The sequence below is a fragment of the Phalacrocorax aristotelis genome, chromosome 7 (genome assembly GCF_949628215.1).
Source record: "Phalacrocorax aristotelis chromosome 7, bGulAri2.1, whole genome shotgun sequence".
In the NCBI taxonomy this organism is placed as follows: Eukaryota; Metazoa; Chordata; class Aves; order Suliformes; family Phalacrocoracidae; genus Phalacrocorax; species Phalacrocorax aristotelis.
The window spans coordinates 27,664,182-27,685,213 of NC_134282.1; the positions used below are offsets into that span (position 1 = coordinate 27,664,182).

At 42.8% G+C, this 21,032-nt stretch overlaps 1 protein-coding gene across 6 annotated transcripts in view; it reads left to right on the forward strand.

Moving 5' to 3' along the window:
* NGEF (neuronal guanine nucleotide exchange factor) overlaps positions 1–21,032 on the forward strand; it is a 54,418-nt gene that overhangs the window by 2,645 nt on the left and 30,741 nt on the right. Inside the window, exons 2-5 of one of the 6 annotated variants that reach the window (XM_075099436.1) lie at positions 6,745–6,914; positions 7,449–7,601; positions 9,805–10,189; positions 13,615–13,729. In XM_075099436.1, the coding sequence (XP_074955537.1) occupies positions 9,922–10,189; positions 13,615–13,729 (383 nt within the window). In that variant the 5' untranslated portion in view covers positions 6,745–6,914; positions 7,449–7,601; positions 9,805–9,921. Of the gene's footprint in view, positions 1–6,744; positions 6,915–7,448; positions 7,602–9,804; positions 10,190–12,055; positions 12,343–13,614; positions 13,730–16,209; positions 16,428–21,032 lie in introns of those variants that run through there. The other 5 variants (XM_075099437.1, XM_075099439.1, XM_075099440.1 and 2 more) reach the window with 5 other exon arrangements.

The following is a 21,032-nucleotide window of genomic DNA, read 5'->3' on the forward strand; positions in this document are numbered from 1 at the left end:
CAGTTGACAAAGATAGCCTGGCACAGCAGCACTCCAAACCCGCCTGGCATTGCAAACCAGTAGAAACCAGTCTAAAAGGATTATGTTGTCTTATTGACTTCTGGCTCCCTTGCATCTGTGAATTTGCAAGCAGATTCACCAAACCGGCATTCCTTGGACCCTCCACCCAATAACCACGGAGGGAGGAAAAACTGAGAGCTCTACTATACTTTGATCAACACAATCAGCCCTCTTCTCTCCCTGCTTCTGTTTGGAAACTTTCAAACAAAACCCTCTTTGAGTTCTTACCTCTCCACAGTTCAAATAATCACCCGTGCTCATTTCTTCCATAACAGGTGTCTCATACACAACCAGCAAATCTAGTAATAGAAGTGGACATCATCATATTTTTCCCCAAAAGCAGCACAGGTGTTGTCTGCCCCAGGGACACTGGGCCTGTCTGCTTACTAACAAGTCTGTCTTGAAAAGCTTCAACCGAGACTTCTGCTAAACTCCTCTTCTAAGCATCCTGGCATTACTAAACCTCTCTGCTTTCAACACAGCATTATACCCAGGACATTATTTCTCATACCATGTTCTTGACTAAACCATTTCATTGAAGACTAAACTTTCTTTACCCAAGTCCTTTAATTTTTTATGTGTAAGCTCTATGTTGCATATTCTTTCCATGGCGGCTTCACATGGTCCAAACAGAAGAGAAGAAAAAAACAAAGGAACAAGGGCTCACAACTCCCACATGCAACACTGTAAAACAGGACAGAACACTAGGCAGGCTGCTGAGGGCCTTCTTGTGTACTTGCATAGTACATTGGTATCTCATGCTTTGAGGCCATGTCCTGTGATTTGCACCTAGCCCTGAGTTGATAGCGGTTTACTGCCCCCAGCCTAGGAGATGCCGTGATTTGTTTTTTAATTGTTCACTTACCTTCCAGGGATAAGCCCAGAAAACCTCATGAGTTTTAGACAACAGCTACTTAGCAATGATTTAGCTAGTATCTTCTAAGCAGAAATAAGGAATGGGATGGCATTAGGGGCAACAACATTTCATAATAAGCAGGGAAAAGGAAAGGGGGCTTCCTCTAGAGGCACGAGTTCTTGTTAGTATAGAGAGAGATGTCAGTTATGTCAGAGGAACAGGATGAGTTTTATACCTTTTACTTCTTGAGATTCTCCCAAAATCTTCAAGCAGGGATGTACATTCACCATTGCATGTGCATTAATTTAAGGAAAAGAATAAAAATAAGGCCAGGTGTTTGTTTAATTAGTTTTAAGAGCTTATAATGAAAACCAGAAGGCTTGTAGATTTCCACTTCTGCTCTTCTGTGTGCTTTAAAAATTAGGTTGACTCCCCCTACACAGCTGGAGAGCACGTGTGTGTTTTTATATGCATATATGTGCATACATATACACACACGTAGAATAGCTCCAGAGAGGGAATTCTTTAACATCTTAACTATAGTCCATAGCTACATCTAATAATGAGACCCAGGGGATGAAGCATGGAATGCAATGGGATAGGGCTGAACCACTCTGGGATACATGGATTGAACAAGTACATCCATGAGCAGAGATTAAAATTGTTAGTGGTATACAAGAAAGCACATATTTTTAGTCATTATTTTTGACTGGTAAAGAATCACTAAACAGTAAAAAAAAAATTATTCCGGCAGCAGAAAAATCTGCAGTTATTTAGTGTTATTCATTAAGTATATATTGATCTATATTAGTTAATTAACACGGAGTAGCTGCTATAAATACTCCATGTTTCATGCAGAGGGAAATATGTGTAGGCATGTATCCTTTTCTACTGCATGTAAGTAACCATTTATAGGATACACTCATTTTGTGTCTGTGTTTACACACTTATGCTTACCTCTATCCATAGAAGGTGCCACAATGCCAGATTTAATTCTGGAAACATTTTTATATCTAGCAAGGCCATCTGAGTAATTTTTAGCTGTTTTAAATGTACTAGTTTCTCTCTCAAAGCCCTGTTCACTTGGTCTCATGGTGTCTCCACAGCACATGGCTTTAGAGGCTATATTAGATGTATCCAATGTATTTATTTTTAGTCTCTGAAGTGTTTCTAAAACAGGTTCTCTGTAACGTATGTACAAGACATAAAGGTTTTATTGTCACAAGCATGTAATGAACTGCATAATTCTCTCTTGGTTTTGCTTGCTATAAATAAGGTACCATTACTAAATCATGGCAATAAAACCATTGTGTTACCTTTCTCACCTGAAAAACTATCTCAAAATCAGAGGGCTTGTAGTTTGATTCTGTTAGGACTGATGACAGAATTCAATATTCTTTACAAAGTAAGTACAAAATGTTTGTTTTCTGAAAACAGATGGGGTCAAACAATTTTACATTCTTTCAGCCAGCCCCAAATGTATTGTTTGCCTTTTTCTGGCTTCTGCTGTGAACCTCTTTGGTCTCTGTCTCACTTTCTGGTTGGTCTGTTCTGATGCTCCTCCTGGTTTCTCCACCCCTGTGCCTTAATCAAATAATACCTTGGCGTTGCACCTAAATAGTTCAAATTCCTTTGTGAAATGTCATGCACCTTTGCTTTGGACAGGGATATGTGCTTAACTGTCTCTTGCCACTATCTAAAAAAAAAGGGTCAGGATTGTTAACAGTTCCAACGAGGGTTATCTCAACCAGTAACAATGAAAACATAAATACACATATAGTCAGGCATCTCAGGGCCCTGATGGCTTTAGGTTAAGGTGTTACCATGCCCAGCAGCCTGTGCATCCTTTTGCTGGAATTTAGTCGCCCTGTAGTTGGGGTGGCTCAACAGGACACGTGAGAGTGCCTCACTTATACTAGCAGTGTCTTAAAGCCTGTGCATTAGCTTAAACCACTGATGAGACTAAATTAATTCATAGCTACATCTGCTGAGAGCTAAATCTGCCCGAGCCTAGGGCTGAGTCTGTGGGTGTTACTATTCCCCTGACTCAGACAGAAATACCTCCTGATGCAAATGCAGGCCTGAGCCTGTGTGGAGCCCCAGTGCCTTCAGCGGGGCCCACCCGCACGTGGCACTCCCTAAGGGATTGGCACCTGTGTGAGCAAGAACAGCAACTGATGAGTAAGGCCTGCTGCTGGATTTTGGACTATGCCCCAACCTGACAGAAATGTTTTCACCTCATTATGATGCAGAGTGAAATAGTTTAGAGATGACATTCTACTCCACTTAAAACTGTGGAAGAGGGGAAAAAAATCAAAGCCTAATACATGAGCAGGGATAGAATGGGGGACTGATGGCAGTGGTAGTCTGAGGTTTGTTTTCATTTTGCACAAGACTTTCAAAATAATTACAGCATTTTAGGAAGAAACTGATCAGATGCAGCAAAATTGACCTTTGCATGTACACTCAGATTGTATTTAAAGAAGAAATATTCATAGAGTCATTGAATGTCCTGAGTTGGAAGGTACCCACAAGGATCATCAAGTCCAATTCCTGTCCCTGTACAGGACCACCCCAAAATCCACCCCATGTGTCTGAGGGCATTGTCCAAGTGCTTCCTGAATATCACCAGGCTTGGCGCCATGACTATGTCCCTAGGGAGCCTGTTCCAGTGCTCCACCACCCTGTGGGTGAAGAACCTTTTCCTAATATCCAACCTAAACCTCCCCTGGCACATCTTCCTGCCATTCCCTTGGGTCCTGTTGTTGGTCACCAGAGAGAAAAGATCAACACCTGCCCCTCCTCCTCCCCTTGTGGGGAAGTTGTAGACAGCAATGCGGTCTCCCTTCTGTCTCCTCTTCTCCAGGCTGAACAAACCAAGTGACTTTAGCTGCTCCTCATACGGCTTCACCTCTGAACTCTTCACCTGTTTTGTGGCCCTCCTCTGGACACTCTTTAGTAGCTTTATATCTTTAATATACTGTGGTGCCCAAAGCTGCACACAATACTCGAGGTGACGCCACACCAGCGCAGAGTAGAGCAGGACAATCACCTCCCTCGACCAGCTGCAATGCAGTGCTTGATGCACCCCAGGACACGGTTGGACCTCTTGGCTGCCAGGACACATCGTTGGCTCATGTTCAACTTGTCATCGACCAGAATCCCCAGGTCCCTTTCCATGGGGCTGCTCTTCAGCCTTTTGTTCCCCAGTCTGTATGTAAATCCAGACATTGCTGTGCCCCAGGTGCAAAATCCATCACTTGCCCTTGTTAAACTTCATATGGTTGGTGACTGCCGAGCTTTCTAACTTGTCTAGATCTCTCTGCAGGGCCTCTCTGCCCTCAAGAGTGTCAACATCTCCTCCCAGTTTTGTGTCATCAGCAAACCTAATCAGTATTCCTTCCAGTCCTGCATCCAAGTCATTTATGAGGACATTAAAGAGTACCAGCCCAAGACGGATCCCTGTGGAACCCTGCTAGTGACCGGCCGCCAGCCTGATGTAACCCCATTTACTACAACCCTTTGAGTCCCACCTGTCAGCCAATTGCTCACCCATTGCATTATGTGTTTATCCAGCTGTACGCTGGACATTTTGTCCAGGAGGATACTGTGAGAGACAGTATTGAAAGCTTTACTGAAATCCAAAAAGATTATGTTGACTGGCGTCCCTTGGTCAACTAGGTGGGTAACCTTGTCATAGAAGGAAATTAAGTCTGTTAAGCAAGACTTTCCCCTCGTGAACCCATGCTGGCTGGGACCAATGAGTGCATTGTCTTTCAGGTGTTTTTCAGTAACTCCTAGAATAATCTTCTCCATAATTTTGCCAGGACCAGAAGTGAGACTGACAAGGAGCCATGTTAACTATGAGGGCTTGAAGACAAAATACTGTCTTAAAAGAGCTCCATCTGGTTCATCAAATATATGTGAAATGTGCCCCCCTACATTCAGCATGCAAAACCTTCCAGATGAGTCATTAATAGGCTTATACTTGAAACAACTTCAAGACATAAAAAGGAAGAAAAGATTATATGATCTTCTGCCTTTCTACAGCATAAAAACCCTACAGCCAAGAGAGTAATTTCTGCACTGAGCCCCAAAACTTTTCATTGAGCTATACGTAATTTAAAGGGGCATCCAGACATGGGTGGATTTAAGGTGATGGCAAAACTAGATACAACTAGATAACTCTGTGTAGGGGTTCATTGCCCTTTGTGGTGAAAGCACCTGCCTGCCTTCTGGTGGGACACAATCCTTGCATATTTTGTGTGGCCACTCAGACACATCAATACTGTTATCTTGTCCCTGGCAGTGGTGGGGACATGCTATACAATCAGACAAGGGCAATTCATCTTCTGTGACTGTTTACCCCTATAAAGAACAACCATACAGTCAAGTTGTATTCATACCTGTTATTTCCTGCTTTGAAACATCCTGAGTTGCATAGCTGGAGATTTCAGCCTGTCTCTGATATTAATGAAGCAATCCTCATTACCCTTCCAAACTAGGCAACAGCATCATGTAATATCGGCAAATTGAGCATTTTTCATTTCAAAATCATTAAACATTCTTTAAGTATATACGTTTTTTTCTACAGTACTTAACACTTTTCAGTCAGACAATATGCTTCCCATTTTAAAGGGGAATTAGGAATTTAATGAAGCACTGGATCCACCAGCAAGCAGAGCCACTAGTCGCATCCTACTGCACCCCTTCTATCACAGAAAAGGCTGAGTGCAGGGAGACAGCTAAGTCACAGGCGAATGATTGCCTCATAGCAGTGGAAGGGAGCGTGTGGAAGAAATTATCCCAGAGACAGAAGCTGTCAGCTCAGGGCCAGCACCAGGCATAACATTACCCAGGGCAGCAAATTACCAGGGGCAGCAAAGTGGCCATGATCCAGCTGCCTGCTCTGCTGTGCTGGAGCACTGGAAAACTGCTGCTGAGAGAAGGATCGGGGCATGTGGATCAGCAGGTTCAGTGGGGAAAGGAGGTGGCTCTTCCCAGCACCTAAGACACCGCTTGCACCCCTCATTTCAGCAACAGCTGTGGCAGCCAGCCTGACTTTCCGGGGCTGCCAGCCCCCAGCAGCTCCCTCTGCTACCAGTGCCCACTGCAGCTGCCACCAGCGACAGACCACACAGTCTGCCTTCTCCATGGCTCATGCAGCTGCACCCTCCTGGCACTTTCTGAGATGAGCAAAAACAGAGAGATGATCAATCAGCACTAGAGTATACCTCTTGCTCCAGACTGCCGGATCAAACTCTGACCAGACTAAACCCATCTGAAATACCTGCAGGTCTACACAGCTGCAATCTCAGCTTTCAGGCTGCAGCTTCTGCTACTAAAAACATTCTTATCTTTGATTAGATCTAACTTATTAAAAGGAGTTGCTCTTTTGATACACCTGATATCCTTTGAATCCCCATCAGCCCACTCTTTTTGTACACTAGGGACCGGCAGTTAGTTGTTGGCATCCACAGCCAGACCATGCCTTGAAAACATATCCAGTCCCACCCTCCCAGAAGCAGCAGCGGTCCCTGTTCCCACACACATCCACATGTCTGGGTCCACACTGCTCTAGGAAACTCAGTCCCTTTTACAATTTTTATTAGCATTTTACCTAACATCCCCAAGTTCAACTGCTCTTGTACAAATTCAAGGCATTTTCTGGTAAATGCCATTTTTTTACATTGGCAAGTAAAATTTCTATACAGTCAAATTCCTAGAGGCTGAATTATGTGTGAGTCAAAATGCATATCTCTAGTGCTGCCGTATATGCATCACAGGCTGGTTTTATACTGTTCTTATCTTTCTCTTTTTCCCTGCAGACTGCTACTTTGATCTTGAACTACAGGGAAGTAGGTTTGCCTGCAAAGCACATTTGGGTAGGTGATGACGCTGCAGCAAGACATGTGATCTCAAGATGGCATGTAAATATATTTGGGATGGGTTACTCCTGATGCAAGACCTGACACTCCCCTACCTGTGATTATCCGAGGTGAATACCTTATTCAAAAATTCACTACAGATACTCAGACAAGGATAGTTATGGTCCACACCTGCTTGAATCATTCATTCGCTGTCACTGAATAGCTTGACTGCTACCAAAATAACATAATACTGAATGTATCCTTTAAATTCGACCCTAGTTTTTAATACACCTAAAGCAACTGCAAAAGCCAGGACTATTTGATTGACATTTCAGTAAATGGTTTCTCAATAATTTCTTAGAGTATCAATTTTGGGATTGGATGCATTGCTTTCAGAAATACATTCTGTTCTTGAACTCTTCATTGAAGAAAGTGAAAAAATATATATTGTTTATAGCTGCTAAAATAAATAAAATGTCCCCTCACCCCTTCCTCTCCTAGAAAACATGGAAGTCTTTCGGGACATGGTTTAGGAGGGATGGTGGTGTTGGACTTGATGATCTTAGAGGCCTTTTGCAACCTTAATGTTTCTATGATTCTATTCTACGATTTTCTCTCATCCACTGCTGTATTCACTTCGAGTCAAACATCTTGTTTTTTAGGGACCCTTTAGTAGCCTGACAGCAAGCTAACTGTTCAGGATGGACACCCTTCATTCCTCTGATGGACCAAAGAAAGTGTGTCTGGCAAAGATAACTACACTGGTTTGACAGGGCTACTGAACAAATAGTTATGTCTTTGGGCAACCCAGCTGGGTGAGTTTCACTTAGCCACGCAGGAGGCTTCTTCTCTACCAAGTATCTTTGTAAAAGCCCAACAATGACATGCATGCACTTTCCTATTCACCAGCTAAGCGAAAGGGGAAAACTGTCTTCTCCATGCATGCATGCACACACACACACACGTGCACGCACTCACACACACGTGCACGCATGCCTCTATTTGCCTAATGATTCCTTTGGAGATTCATGTGGTTTTGAAATTACTCCAGACTGGCGAGGAGCGCCTGTGAAAACTTTACATCATTGTTCAGGAAAACACCAGCAGCAGTTTGCTAAGCACTGAAAACTATGTCACATTGCAAAGGCCACAAAAAAGAGACAGCTCTCTGCCTCAGTTTGAGTAATACAGACAAGGGGTGGCCACTGGAAGCATGTAGGAACTTTGATGTAGAGGAGGTTGTTACACGTTCATCTCCTCGAGTGGCAAGGCATAAAACAGTTTATAGAAGAGAAATAAATATAAAATAAGTGATTGTTAAAGTTTAGGGTTAGGAAGTATTATACGTGTAATATTAATTGTGGTCCAGGTGACAGAAATGCTTCCATCACAGTTGCAAGCATCAAGCCTTTGGGGATTTAGTCATGGGACAGTAGGAAAGGCACAGAAAAAGAAATAGCCTCTTCTTTCTTTTCAAGCTGTCTCCAACAGCAGCTGTTTTTATTTCACTGTTCCACTGAGTCACAGAAACAAGCAGGCTTAGTTAATCTCTATACCTCAGAGTAATTTACAAACCAAACTTAACACCACAACCAACAAACAGGTCCTTCATACACTTCCACTGGAAACAGTCCCAGAGCAGCCACCCATTCCAAACAATCAAAAAGTCTTGGCAGAACTGAAGTCAGGATCCAAATTTAGCAGAGATGAGCTGCATGCTGTGGTTGAGGTTATGAAAGGAGAAAGCAAACCTTCTCATCTGTAGAGCCAGGAAGCAGAACGACTCAGGCCCAGCACACGATTTCAGGTAGTGACTCTCCCTTTATAAGGGTAAAACATAGGGCAGCTCAGGAATTCCGGAAAGCAGAAGATTCACAGATGATGTCCCAACTGTCCCTGATGTGCCAGGGTCAGCTGGAGTGACCTGAAGGCCAGCAAGAAAAAGGTTTATGGCATACATGGGTTCATAGAGATTGCAGAAGACCCAGAACAAAAAAGGAGACACTCACCTTCTAGAGTATCTTGTATATGGCATATACTGTAATGTACAAAACAGTGATAGGTATAACTTCTCAAAGCAGCATCTAATGACTAATCCATAGCATGATTTTATGCCCTTCTCTCAGCAAACTTTCAATTTATAGTCACATTTCCTATACAGCATCTCTTTCTACTATTCATCATAGCTCCATAAGTCACAAAATCACATCATGTACTTAGAAAGGGTTTGACAGCTGTAAGAATTCAACAAGACAAAGCCAGCAGCGAACGCTTAAGTAATCAGTTCACATTTTACCCAGTCTTGCCAAGACTGAAGGATCAACTGCTGTTTTGCTGTTGTAGCAATATGCCTCCTAAAAATGTTTGGGAGGACTGGCATAGTCCATGTACTGACACAGAGAGGCAGGACCCCTGTGGTGAAGTCCTCGTGTCGCTGAGGGGGTACATTGACACTTGAGGGCAACTCTGGGAAAAAAAATCAAGTCTCTCTATTGCTATATAATCTTGTCTCTTCTACCTTCACTTCTCAACAGGTATGGATTTTTCTTCACTTAACAGCACAGCATGATTGAGCGCTGTTAATAAGTGTTAGAAGGCACCCAGCCCTGTAAAAGGCATTAATTGTTCCGTTACAGGGAGAAGTACACAGATAATATACAGATTAACAGAGCATTCTCTTCAGCTTTTAGTTTCTATTCCTCAAAACATGAACATGGCCATTACCTATATTCACTCTAAATCAACTAATAATCTACTGCTCACAAGTGACAAAAGGGAGTGGTCATTAACTGAGCAAGTATGACATTTTTCCAGTAACATCTGTAGCACTACAGTGTGCCACAGCAGGGCAACCATAAGCATGTCAAAGCAACATTCAGGATGTTAGAATAAGACTTGTGATAATCTCAGAATTATCTCAGAAAAACATCCTGGAAAGTTACCATTATCCTAAACAGATGATGCACTACAGCCTCTGAACTAACCAGAACTTTGTCCTCTCTTTTCCTATTTCATTAGGTTTTGTTTGTCCATCTCCAGCTCTAACTCAGAGAAAGCTGATGGAGTTGTGGAGGCTGTCTGTCTTCTGCTGCTGATCCATCATCTCAGTTGCAATAGACAGAAGATCTGGAAGCCATGGATGTGCATGGGAGAGAAGCTTCTCACAGGGTCTCCACTGGTGGGCTCCAGCAGGGCCTTTCTCAGCAGGTACTGAGGGAGTCAGTTTCAGTGTCTGAAGGTGAGGAAGAGTCAGAAGGTGCTAACCTGGTGACCCATGAGGAGGACTCACACACACATTACATTGCCATTCAAAGAAATTCCAGGTACTACCGGTCCATGAGGCTGCCGAACAGAGAAAAAAGAAAGACTTCGAGAGAGGCAATGCACATGGGGTGTGCTACAGGTGAGTACTGACCCAAACAGCTTTATGCTTCCTTTTCCAGCAAGACTAGGAGCTACAGGAGTCGATGAGATTAGAAAAGGGACAGGGAAGGTAGAAAGCAGCTCAGCGGTCAGCGCATTACAGAACACCCCTGCCCTATGGCACAGCTGGCAGAGGGGTGCCATACTTCCTTCCTCAGCCTGGAAATGCAAAATGGTTGGATGTTTAAACATGCTTCATGGCAGAGAATCTAAAGAACTGTGGGACTCTGCTCTGCCACCCCTCTGCTCTCTAAAAGAAAAATTATTTAAATGGGGAAAGACATGAAGCTGTCAACAAAGTAGGAATTTCTTTAGCATACAGAAAGGACATGTTCAAAAGTAGCAAGATCTATACAAGTAACTGTATGGCCAGCTGAGTGGTGTATAGAGGACACTCAGCAAAACCAAAGCAGTATGTTTAGGGACCAAGCCTGTGGAAATTGCAATGGACTGTTATGAGAGGTGAGGAAGACTTCTCTGAAAATGCAGTTGCTGCCACCTGGCATGAATAGAGCTGTAAGAAACCCCTAAGTTCCCTTTGAACTCAGAGGCTGAAATAACAGGAATACCATCCAGAACATACATGCACCCAGCCACGGCTTCAGCAGAAATGGAACAAGTTGGCTGTCTCTGAGTATGACAAGTACAGAGCATGACTGCAAGGCCAGGCTTTCACTGAGCTGGCACCTTGTCTGAGCAGCAATCTGTGAAAGAAACGAGAAAGATCTGACAAGCTGAAGAGAGAGATGGGAAAGGAGCTACTGCAACACACCCAGAAGCACTGGAAACAGGGCTGCAAGAGAAAACTGGAAGTGGTTTTAATCTAAATACTAAATGAAAGAGACCTGGGACTGTGAACACAGAAAACGTCCTTTGTGTCATCTCCCAGGTGCTCAGAGAAACTGAATTTTATAAATCCTTGCAAATATAAGGAACCACAGTGAAGATACCCATCCTATCTTCAGATTATAATCTAACAGAAGAAATGCACTGGACTCTTAACTTGGCTAGCTGCATGAGTCAAAATGATATAACACTACCCTGATGTTTGAGTGCTATGCAAGCCACTGAAAGCTACTGCTTTGTTATGTGGTAACAAAGCACACTGCTTCAGCCCCTGAAAGCAGACCTAGTTCTCTAAGGAAACAAAGGACATCCTCCACCCCAAAATAAAGGGGTCTGGGAAATGACCCCAGGAAATCGGTGTCTCCTGCCAGCCTCGCCAAGGGAGACACACTATTTCAGCAGTATAAAGGCCCATTCAACCCTATGGCATGGATAGAAGGAAAGTTCCCTCCCTCCTCCAAGTTTCCAAGCAGACAGCAGCAGAGTAAAGCGCTCCTGTTTAGTATTCTGCTACTGTTGTCAATGAGGTTTGTGGATAAACTGAGCGTCGCCTATGCCAGAGCAGAGCTGGTCTCCACCCTGTCAGTGCAGCAGCAGGACCAGAGCAGAACCGTCCTCTCACTGCCTTCCCAGACCACTTCTGCAGAGCAAGCAGAGAAGAGACTCGCCCTCTCTCCTGGTCACAGAGCATCACAGCATCCAGACTGCTAACGAGGAGGCCCTCTCCCCTGTTACATGCTCCTGCCACTCAGGAGGACCAGCACAGAAGGACGCACCATCTTCATATATCTGCATCATTACAGCATCAGGACAACAACACAGGAGGACATCCCTCCTGTCTAGCCAGCATCACTGAGGAAGGACAAGCTAAAAGAAGGGCTTCTCTCTTAGCAGCTCATTACAGCATCTGCAGAAGCTGACCCGTGCTTCTCTCCCACACCCCACTCTCTGTGTTACCACTGCTGAAACAGGATCTGTTCCAAACAGGGCTTTTTCTTCCATATCTGCAGTTGTTCAGCAGGACACACTGGCAACAGAGTTTTTCTCCAGTCTGTACAGCAGGACCTGGACTAGGAGCAATAGCTCTTTCTCCAGTATGACTGCAGCAAGCCCAGCTCAGAGCTACAGCTTTTAAATTCAGCTAGGATTGCGTAAGCAGCTCTTCCACCCTCTCCCTCTACTCCATCCCCTCTCCTTGAAACTGGACAGCGGGTGCTTCTACACCAGCCTCATTTGTAGCAGGAACTTCTGACAGCATTTGCTGACGTGCATGGAAGCAAGGGATGGGTGAGCTCTTTTATCTTGACTTCAAACCCATTTGAACAGCAGCTATCCAAGAGTCCAACTCAAGCTCAAACGTTAACCTATTCTCATTTTGCTTAAAGAATGACTGGGGGGAGGAGAGGGAAAGAAGAAAGGAAGAGAAAGAAAGATACAGGGAAAAATACAGAGTATGGGAAAAATAAAGACTTAAGAAATTAGAACAAGAAAAATAATGTAAAAGAACATAAATCCAGCAGAGAGAAAGGCTTTTATATAGGCACCCTTTGCACCAACTTAGCTTTGGCTTATATCCTTGGAGCTGTAAAACATAATAGATTATTTCCTTTAACTGGAAAAAGAGTTTGTTTTTTTAAGCAATCTACTCTGACAGAAGGATGAAATGTTTAAACTATTCAAAAGGCAAAGAGAATAACTCAAACTAGCATTTAATAAACCCTTGGCACTGTTTTAGGGAGTTTTAAAAGTTCAGATTTCACCCTTTCCCTCTGAAAATCCATAGCATTGATCAAAAGGGTGCATCAGAAGGCAGCTTTAGTCAGAGCATTGACCTGCCTGTGCTGTCACCAGTTTGAAATGCAAACAGAATTATTATGACTTAGACCAAAATATTTCTAATAGAAAACAAGAAGGCCGTTTATCAACAGGCCTCAAACAACAGGAGGTTTCATTTGAAAAATTGAGATATATCCTCTCCTGCCAAGTACTGCAGTATCAAGCCATAGACTTAACACAACTTTGGCTCCCTCTGAAAGGATCAGAGGTTCATCTGATGGAAATTGGAGAAGCAATTAAAAGTAAAGCTCCTGTCTCACCCAAATCTAGCCTTGATTTATCCTGTAAATTGAACATCTACTGCTTGCCTGAAAGCAGAGCAGAAATGAAGCCCTGACTTGGGAAACTGAATATTGGCATGCACGGGCACACACAGTGAAACCTTTTCTGCTTAAAGAATTGCACTGAAAATCACTAATGCCAGGACCCAGTTTTCAGTGGTGAGAGTGCTGCTTGCAGACATAAGGACTGATATCATATATCTACCTTCACCTTTTCTCAATTGCATTTGCAGTTGTGACAAAGGCTGTACAACCTTGCACTACGCAAGCTGATGACACTTCAATCTTCTTTGAAAATCCAAGCTAAAAATGTAGCCGTCCTTGTGTCTGTGGTCCTCCTATTCCCTTTGGTGTAAGCAAGCCACTACTTACAGTAGAAGTAAAGACAACCCTTAAGAAAATTACTGTTTTAATATCCTCTTGGCTTTCCCTCATGTCACAGGTTCACTCAAAAACAACGAGCCCATCAAAGAGCCTCTGAACGTTTTATCTCATAAGGGATCACCATCTCCAATAAACTCTGACAATACAGCGTTAGACGAACTATGGATCCAAAGGTAAGGAAGTACAAAGACAGGGTAGGGTATTCACTGTGCCTCCACTGGAGAATGTAGGTAGAGTGGTGTCAGAGCAAGAATGTTGATTTTGGGAAGGACAGCTGCACTAAGCTGTAGCTACTGATCCAGGCCTTCTCACCCTGATTTGCAGTGCTATTTTCATTCCTAATGATATATATCATATAGTACTAGTCTCAAGGTATAAAGGTTCTCATCAGTATGAGCTTGAAGAATACAGTGAAGGAGAAAAGGGGGAACAAGAAGCCAGAGGGAAAGACTGAAAAAGGGGGAATGTGATGTAGGAGCACCCAGTGGTGTATGCAAAGAGGGCAGACTGCCTTAAGCAGCTTGTTGAGAGGATAAGGAGAGCCTGTGGGCATTTCCTTATGGAACATCCCAACGTAAGGGTGATCCCGTTCTTAGCCTTCTCAGTGGGCTCTTCTGAAGCCTGTTTTACAACCTCACATGGAAAATGGAATTTTATAGCTGAGGAATTAGCTACAAAGATGTTTTCTAAATTATTCTGACTTTGTTTGTTGTTTACTTTGACGAACTGATAGGCAACAAAGGCTTTCAGTGATGTAGCCCTTTTTGGCTTAAATCCCTCAATGATCAGGTCCAGCAAAAGGCCCTGATCCCACAACCCATACATTTACATACATTCTATAAATTTCCCCACACCCCTGCTCTCTTGCCGCTGCAGCCAGGCAGAGAGAAGAGCAGTTACCTAGCCTTACATTTTTTTAATGAGTGAGGTATTCTCCCAAACTCCCTCTCCAGCTCCTCACCTCTTGAGTGTATAACTAAGAGATAGTCTCTACTTATACTACAGAAGATCAAGCTGAAAGTGCTAAATACTTGCTTTCTAAAGATGCATGCATTATACTGCACAGGATGATTTGAAAATTACTAATTACTGACCCCAGCTGTGTTGGTGTAATGCATAGCACCTTTCCAAGCACCTTTCCTTATAGAGAGGACTCCAGTAAAAAAAATTATAGCCAAACTGTCAAGTTGGATTTAAATAAATCACTTACCCTGGATAAAATTGATTGCCCTTTGGCATTAAACTGAACATATGAGCCTAGACAGTTAGAGTCTGCTGCAATGTCAAATCCATCTGTCTTCCTCTCCTGGCATAATCATCATGTCAGTCTCTGACATCCTGACACCAGCACTTAGGCAGCTCTGAATCGTGCAAATTCTGATTCTCCCTGGAGCTGGAAACAATGAGCCTGTGCTGGGAGTAATTTTTGTCAAAGATGCTTTTGTGCACAGAACTTGACAGGTCAGTATAGGTTCTAAGTCATGTGCCTGCGAAAAGCAGGCAACACTGCGGAGTGGCATCATCTCTGGTAACTGAGCAGAGAAATTTGGCACAGAACGAGACCAGAGTTCCAGCTGAAACTGAGCCTATGCACCCCTCTTCCCTTCTTAAAAAGATTGTCTGTAATTTATAAGAGAACCACTAGAAATCTGCATTGTGAAAAGCCTGCAGGAGCTTAAGGATATTGCCATTATTTGCAATAATCACTATTCTCCCCCTTCTATGGGGAAAAGAGGCCATTGTGTAGATAAGGCTTCTAAAATATTATCACTACTCTCAAGAAATACATTTAATTTAATTTAATTAAAAGAACAAAACTGGTACCTGTCAGCTAAGACTTCTGAAAGCAGAAGCTAGCGGTTCTGCAGGGAGGACAGTATAGGCACCTCTGGGATGGTCCCAGCACTGGGAAGGTCCATGGGGTTCTCAGGAGTGAATCCCCATGGTCCTGAGGGCAGGTGGTCCGTCAGTGCTGTATCTCTTCACGCTCAGCTGCGTCCTACAGCAACTACATGAATGCTAGCACTGGGCAAGCACAATCCCCTCTCATTGCATGAAGATAACCAGCAGGTCTGACACGAATGTGTTCTTCACAGATAGCGATGCCACTTCTCATATAGCCATGCTACATAATTTAGGACAAGAAGTAAATACAACTGGGGAAGGTAATAAATGGCTCAGGAAAATGAATAATTATCTCAATTGTACTCAGATGGGATATATTCTTTAACATTCCAATTAAAGAAAAGCACCATAGGTTTCTTCAAACCTACAGGTGACTTGAATCTATGTGTCATTCAACGCTCTGAGAACAGTAGGGTAGTTCACTGATTTCAGAACATTGATGTCTGAAAACAAGATGACCTCAGACGTTATTGCTGGTGTTCCAAAATCTGCCACATGCCCTCCATAAGGTACTTCTTAACAGCTTTTTTTATGCCTAACTATTCTCAAATGATTTTTTTCCCCATGACCTTTCTCCTATGCAATCCCCAGCTCCCCCTAAGCACTCTAGAGTTCTCCACAAGGTCATGTAGCTCCCTCCCAGCCTTCCACATTGAACAAAGCTCCAAACCCCTTGCATGATAAGCTGCTTCCTGACAACTCAGCTGACTTGCCCTGAGCATTTCAGTGCTGAGCTTCTGTTTTTCAGAGTAACCAGAGCCAAAGACCTGGAAGGAACTGCACTCAACAAAAGCTGCTCTTCCCTGCTGTGATCAGTCCTTCCAGCTTCAGAGTGGCAGCCGTTGTGCAGACTGAGATTATAGAAAGACATCACAGAAAAACATTCACCCAGGGTGTCCATCCACAACTGTCAGCCTCAGCTGAAAGCAGACCCCACAGACACCTAAAAAGGAGATTCACTGATCGGTATCTACCTTATATTACCAGCTAATAGGATGTTGACTTCTCTTAATTTCTAATACAATACAGATGTTTTAGCAGCATGACTGTATTATTTACCTACTATTTCCCACTCAGTCAGGTTCCAAAAATGATATGTCTTTATTATGGGCCACTAGATACAGCAGAAGAAAAACCGTGAAATTATGTTACAAAGCTCACTGCAAGGTCGTTGGCCTACCAGTGCAGAGCAAACTATTTCTTTAGGCTGGTTATGAAATCTCCAATTGAGAGAAATGAGGATCATGTGAAAATCATTTGATTACATTTGGTCTAAGCTCAAAGAATAGAAGTACTACAAAAGCGAAATCAAATAGTCACCTTGAGCAGCAAGAGGGAACCTACCTTGTTTGAATTCATGCAAACATGTGTATTAGAAAGAAACACTACACGTGTGAAATACTGTAGCACTCTGAAGGATGCTTGTGTAAATTTGGGTTAGCATCCCCTAGCACAGCACTATCTTTCCTGGGCAGCAGCAGGCACTGCTTTTATAGCCTGATTTAACCAGCAGGGAAAGGCAGGGAAAGCATCTAGAGAGACTGGAACCTGTATTGCAAAAGGTCCTATATCATACTTAAGCAGTTTCTTTCTACTTATGAAATAAATTTCTTATAGTCACCATGCTGCCAATGGTGCTTCAGTTTGCAAGTGGTGAAGTCAGGAACAGCTGATGCAAACACATGTTGACCAAACCTTTGTATTTTGTCACACTACACCAATTTCTTTTTCTCTTTTAGAGACAGATAGATAGATAGACAGACAGACAGATGGATGGATACATACATAGATATTTTTTCCCCATCCCTCTTTCTGAACAATCTGAATCTTAAAATGTCTAGGAGCAACAGTATTTGGAGGGAGAAGAATTTAAAGAACTAATAAATTTTCAGTAAAAATAGCCACTGTAGGTATTAAAATGTTATTACTGTCAAAATCTCATGTTTCACAGGATCATACAGAACAGTAAGCAATAACATACACAATTCTAATGAAGTATCCTTCCAGCATGTAGCCAGTGGGAATCCCAATCTCTCCAACTATTCCACCCAGTCTCTGCTTGTCAGGTTTTTCAGCCCAGTCATGCTTTTATTACCTGGCAAGGTCTAGGTTTTGCCCTCGAACTCTCCCAATCTGATCTGCTTCATCTGGCCATACCCTGACCCTCAGGTCCTCAACCAATCTTTTTGTTTCACCCCTTTTCTATCAGCTTCAACTTGTAATTCCCCACAGGATTTCCTCAGCCTACTGTTTCCTAGACACATTATTCGTATGTCTTCCCTCCTACACCTCATATCTCAGTGTTCTGCCATTCCCTAGGTGCTCTACCCCTTGGTTCCTCATTCAATCTTAATGTCCCACCCCTCATCCTAGCTCCAGTGCTACATTTTACAGCCTTTTCCAACTCACCATTCCCTGAAGCACCCAGCTGTGGGCAAGTTCCTCTCTCCATAGCAATCTCCTGGTGGAGAAGACAACCCCACCCTCTCCATGCTTGAGTCTTGTTCCCTCTGTTTTTCAGTCAAGTAGTTTTCTCATCATGCTGCATACATCCAGCACAAGGATCACTGAGGATACAGCAGCAAAGGCTTTTATTCACAGTGCCTAGAACAGGACCAGGCAGTTTTTACAGCTGCAATATCAGAAATGTTTCTCTCAGACCTGAACAGGGAACACATGCTCTCCATGAGCAGCAGCTCAGGGATTTGAGATGCTAAAATCTAAGTCTAAAGTTTGTCTGTGTTGCAGAGAGTGGAAAAGGGCCTATAATTTCTATGGATTTTCATAAGTGTGGCAAAGATTAAGCCCTAGCAACCCCCAAATTTCAACTCATTTTTCAACAGAAACCAAAGCTTCTCAAAGGATAGAAAAATGGGTTTTCTGTTTTCCTTTAATAGGAATCCAATAATATTTTCCTAAGCCTAAGAAATTTTAAATTGTTTTTAATATATAAAAAATAACCTGTCTACGGCAGATGGTAAGTGAAAATGTAACCCTGATGATTATGAGCATCAAAAGGTTAGAAGCACCTAAAGGTAAGGATCTCATAATAGGAAGTTCTGAATATTTTTAGTTATCAGTAGGGCTGCCAGCCCCAACAGATCGAACTAAGGTATTTTGATGAAAGCTTAAGGAGGTTCAGGAGAACAGTTTTGCTCTCGGCCTTTAGGATCTAAAAATATTAAGGATGAGGAATTCCACTTACCTCCCACTAAAAAGTCAAAAAGCAGGAATGAAATTGCACAGACACACCCATTGTCAAAAACATTGATAAAAACCACACACGAACAGAGAGAACCTGAATGAACCTGAAGTATGAAAATATCCTTGACTAGGTATAACATTATTCAAATCTATTACTAACTTCACACTTCTTCACAAATTTGGTTAGCTCAGCTTAAAACAGTGCTTCTTACCTCATCTTGTGGCCTTTCTTGGTGTGAAACTCCCACTGACTAGAAGGGTTTGAGGGATTTTTCATAAATAAAATCTGCTGGACTGCCTCTTCTCTTTTTAGTTTCTGGAAGAGGAGGTCTAATTTCTAAAAACTGCTATAAGAGAACATTAAAAAAATGCATTTCAGCATCATTTGAAAACAAGCTCTTTGCACAGCTTTATTCTAAGGATTGCTTTTGAGTTTAGATGCACATAAGAAATCTTAATTCAAACGATTAATCATTTTTAAAAATCATTAGTGCCTGAAAATACAGGCCAAGATTGGAAATTCATCCTGCAAACATAACTTAAATGAGATAATTGTAACTAATTATAAACTCACAACAATCATCACATTTTAAATGCAACCATCGACCAGGTCACCCAACATTTAAAATCTTTTCCAACAGCAGTACAATGAAGCGAAACAGTCTGCAACCACACAAACCCCTTTTTGCAGAGCATATACAAGTTCAAACCTGCTCTCCTTTGTCCTCAGGGAGCTGAACCATGGTCATGCTCCATGTCACCAACACGTGGCCATCTAATGACGGCCATGAGGATCATGTCCGGTGCCTGTGTGCCCAGGCATCCTAAGAATCTGGTTCCTAAGGATCCTAAGAATTCCTGAGACAAAACTGGGCTTTGGTGTGTCAGGGCATTGCATGACTTCTGTCAAAAACAACAGCACAGGGCACTCAGCACTACTTGGTTGGTGCTGGGGTAGGATTTTTAACTAGTTGCTTTAATGTATGTTGTTCTAGTAGTCAGATTCTTTATTTCCCCCTACAACTAGACAGGGAATTTTAGGATGAAATACAGGGATTTTGGTCAGAAAACTGCTTTGTCTTAATGAGATTTTACTGAGTTTGATGATATGGGGGAAAGCTTTTTAGGCTCTGGATCAAATTCATTGTTGATAAAATGAGAGAAAAAAAACCCTCTTCCTACCCAGATAGTTAGGATTAGATGGAGCAGGAACTTCTGCCTGAGCCTGCAGTTCCACAGCAGCGTAAAATAATCCAAGGTGGCACTGCCATCCATCTGCATGTCTGCCACTTCCACTGTGCTGGCACTCACATTGAGCTAACCCTGTAGGGAGACAATCCAGACACAAGCAAAGCTAGTTCTACAGAAAAAAATATGAATCATTTTCCACCAGTTTAGCTGCCCAAACCTGCTCACCAAGAATGAGATGAGAGTGAGTGCTGGCATAGAAGTGGAGGAATCTGCCTCAGGGAGTTGAGTGAAAAGTGGAACTCAGCAGCTAGGTCAGCTTAAACTGCACACAAAGTCCTAACAATTGTGGAAGCAGGGAGGAAGAGAGAGGCAGCTATGCCAGAACTACTTAGCAAGAATAGTCCAGTATTGACTGACCTACAGAGGTATCTGGTGAATAAGGCATTCACCACCTTCAAGCACCTTTCTGGTCCCCAGTGGTCAGAGAAAGCAGAGCAGCTTCAGGAGGATAGACTGCTCTGCCCTGGAACAGGCAGTAACATGTGGAATGTGAGGGGATGACACAACCGTGGCTCTGACCTGGCTCCCCCACACTCAGCACGAACATCCCAGCCACCCGATCGCTGTGAGAGAATCACTTATTTGCCTTCCTTCATTTTTCATGACAACCTTGGAAAGCTGTCTGTTTTGTCCCCAAACAGAAAAGCAAGCTTTGGAAAACCTGAACAATTTTTGCAGGAGAAAAATATCTCCTTCTTGCTCTATGTAATTTTTCACTGTGGTCCCAGAGTGCTGGGAACACTCTTGTCACCTCACTTGGGAGAAAAAAGTATTTGTCAGGCACTTGTACTGTTTATGAATATTCTCTGTATGCCAACATGAAGTATGAGAATAAGACTGGGAGGGAATAAAGAAACAGTTCTGAAAGACCAAATTACAATTTAAAAAAAAGTTCTAAAGGAAGGAAAAGTAGACTATTAGTCATTGCTGCACAGTGGAACTGATCTCCGAGATGCAAAAATACAAGCTGTGGCCTCCCATGGCCACAGGGGGCACTTCACCCTCAGCTGGTGTTCTCACCTCTTCATAGCTTTCAACATTATTTTATCACTATTTCTTTTAGTGACACTTTTCAGGTTTTCACCTCAGACTGAAAGTGAAATCATTTTTGAAAAT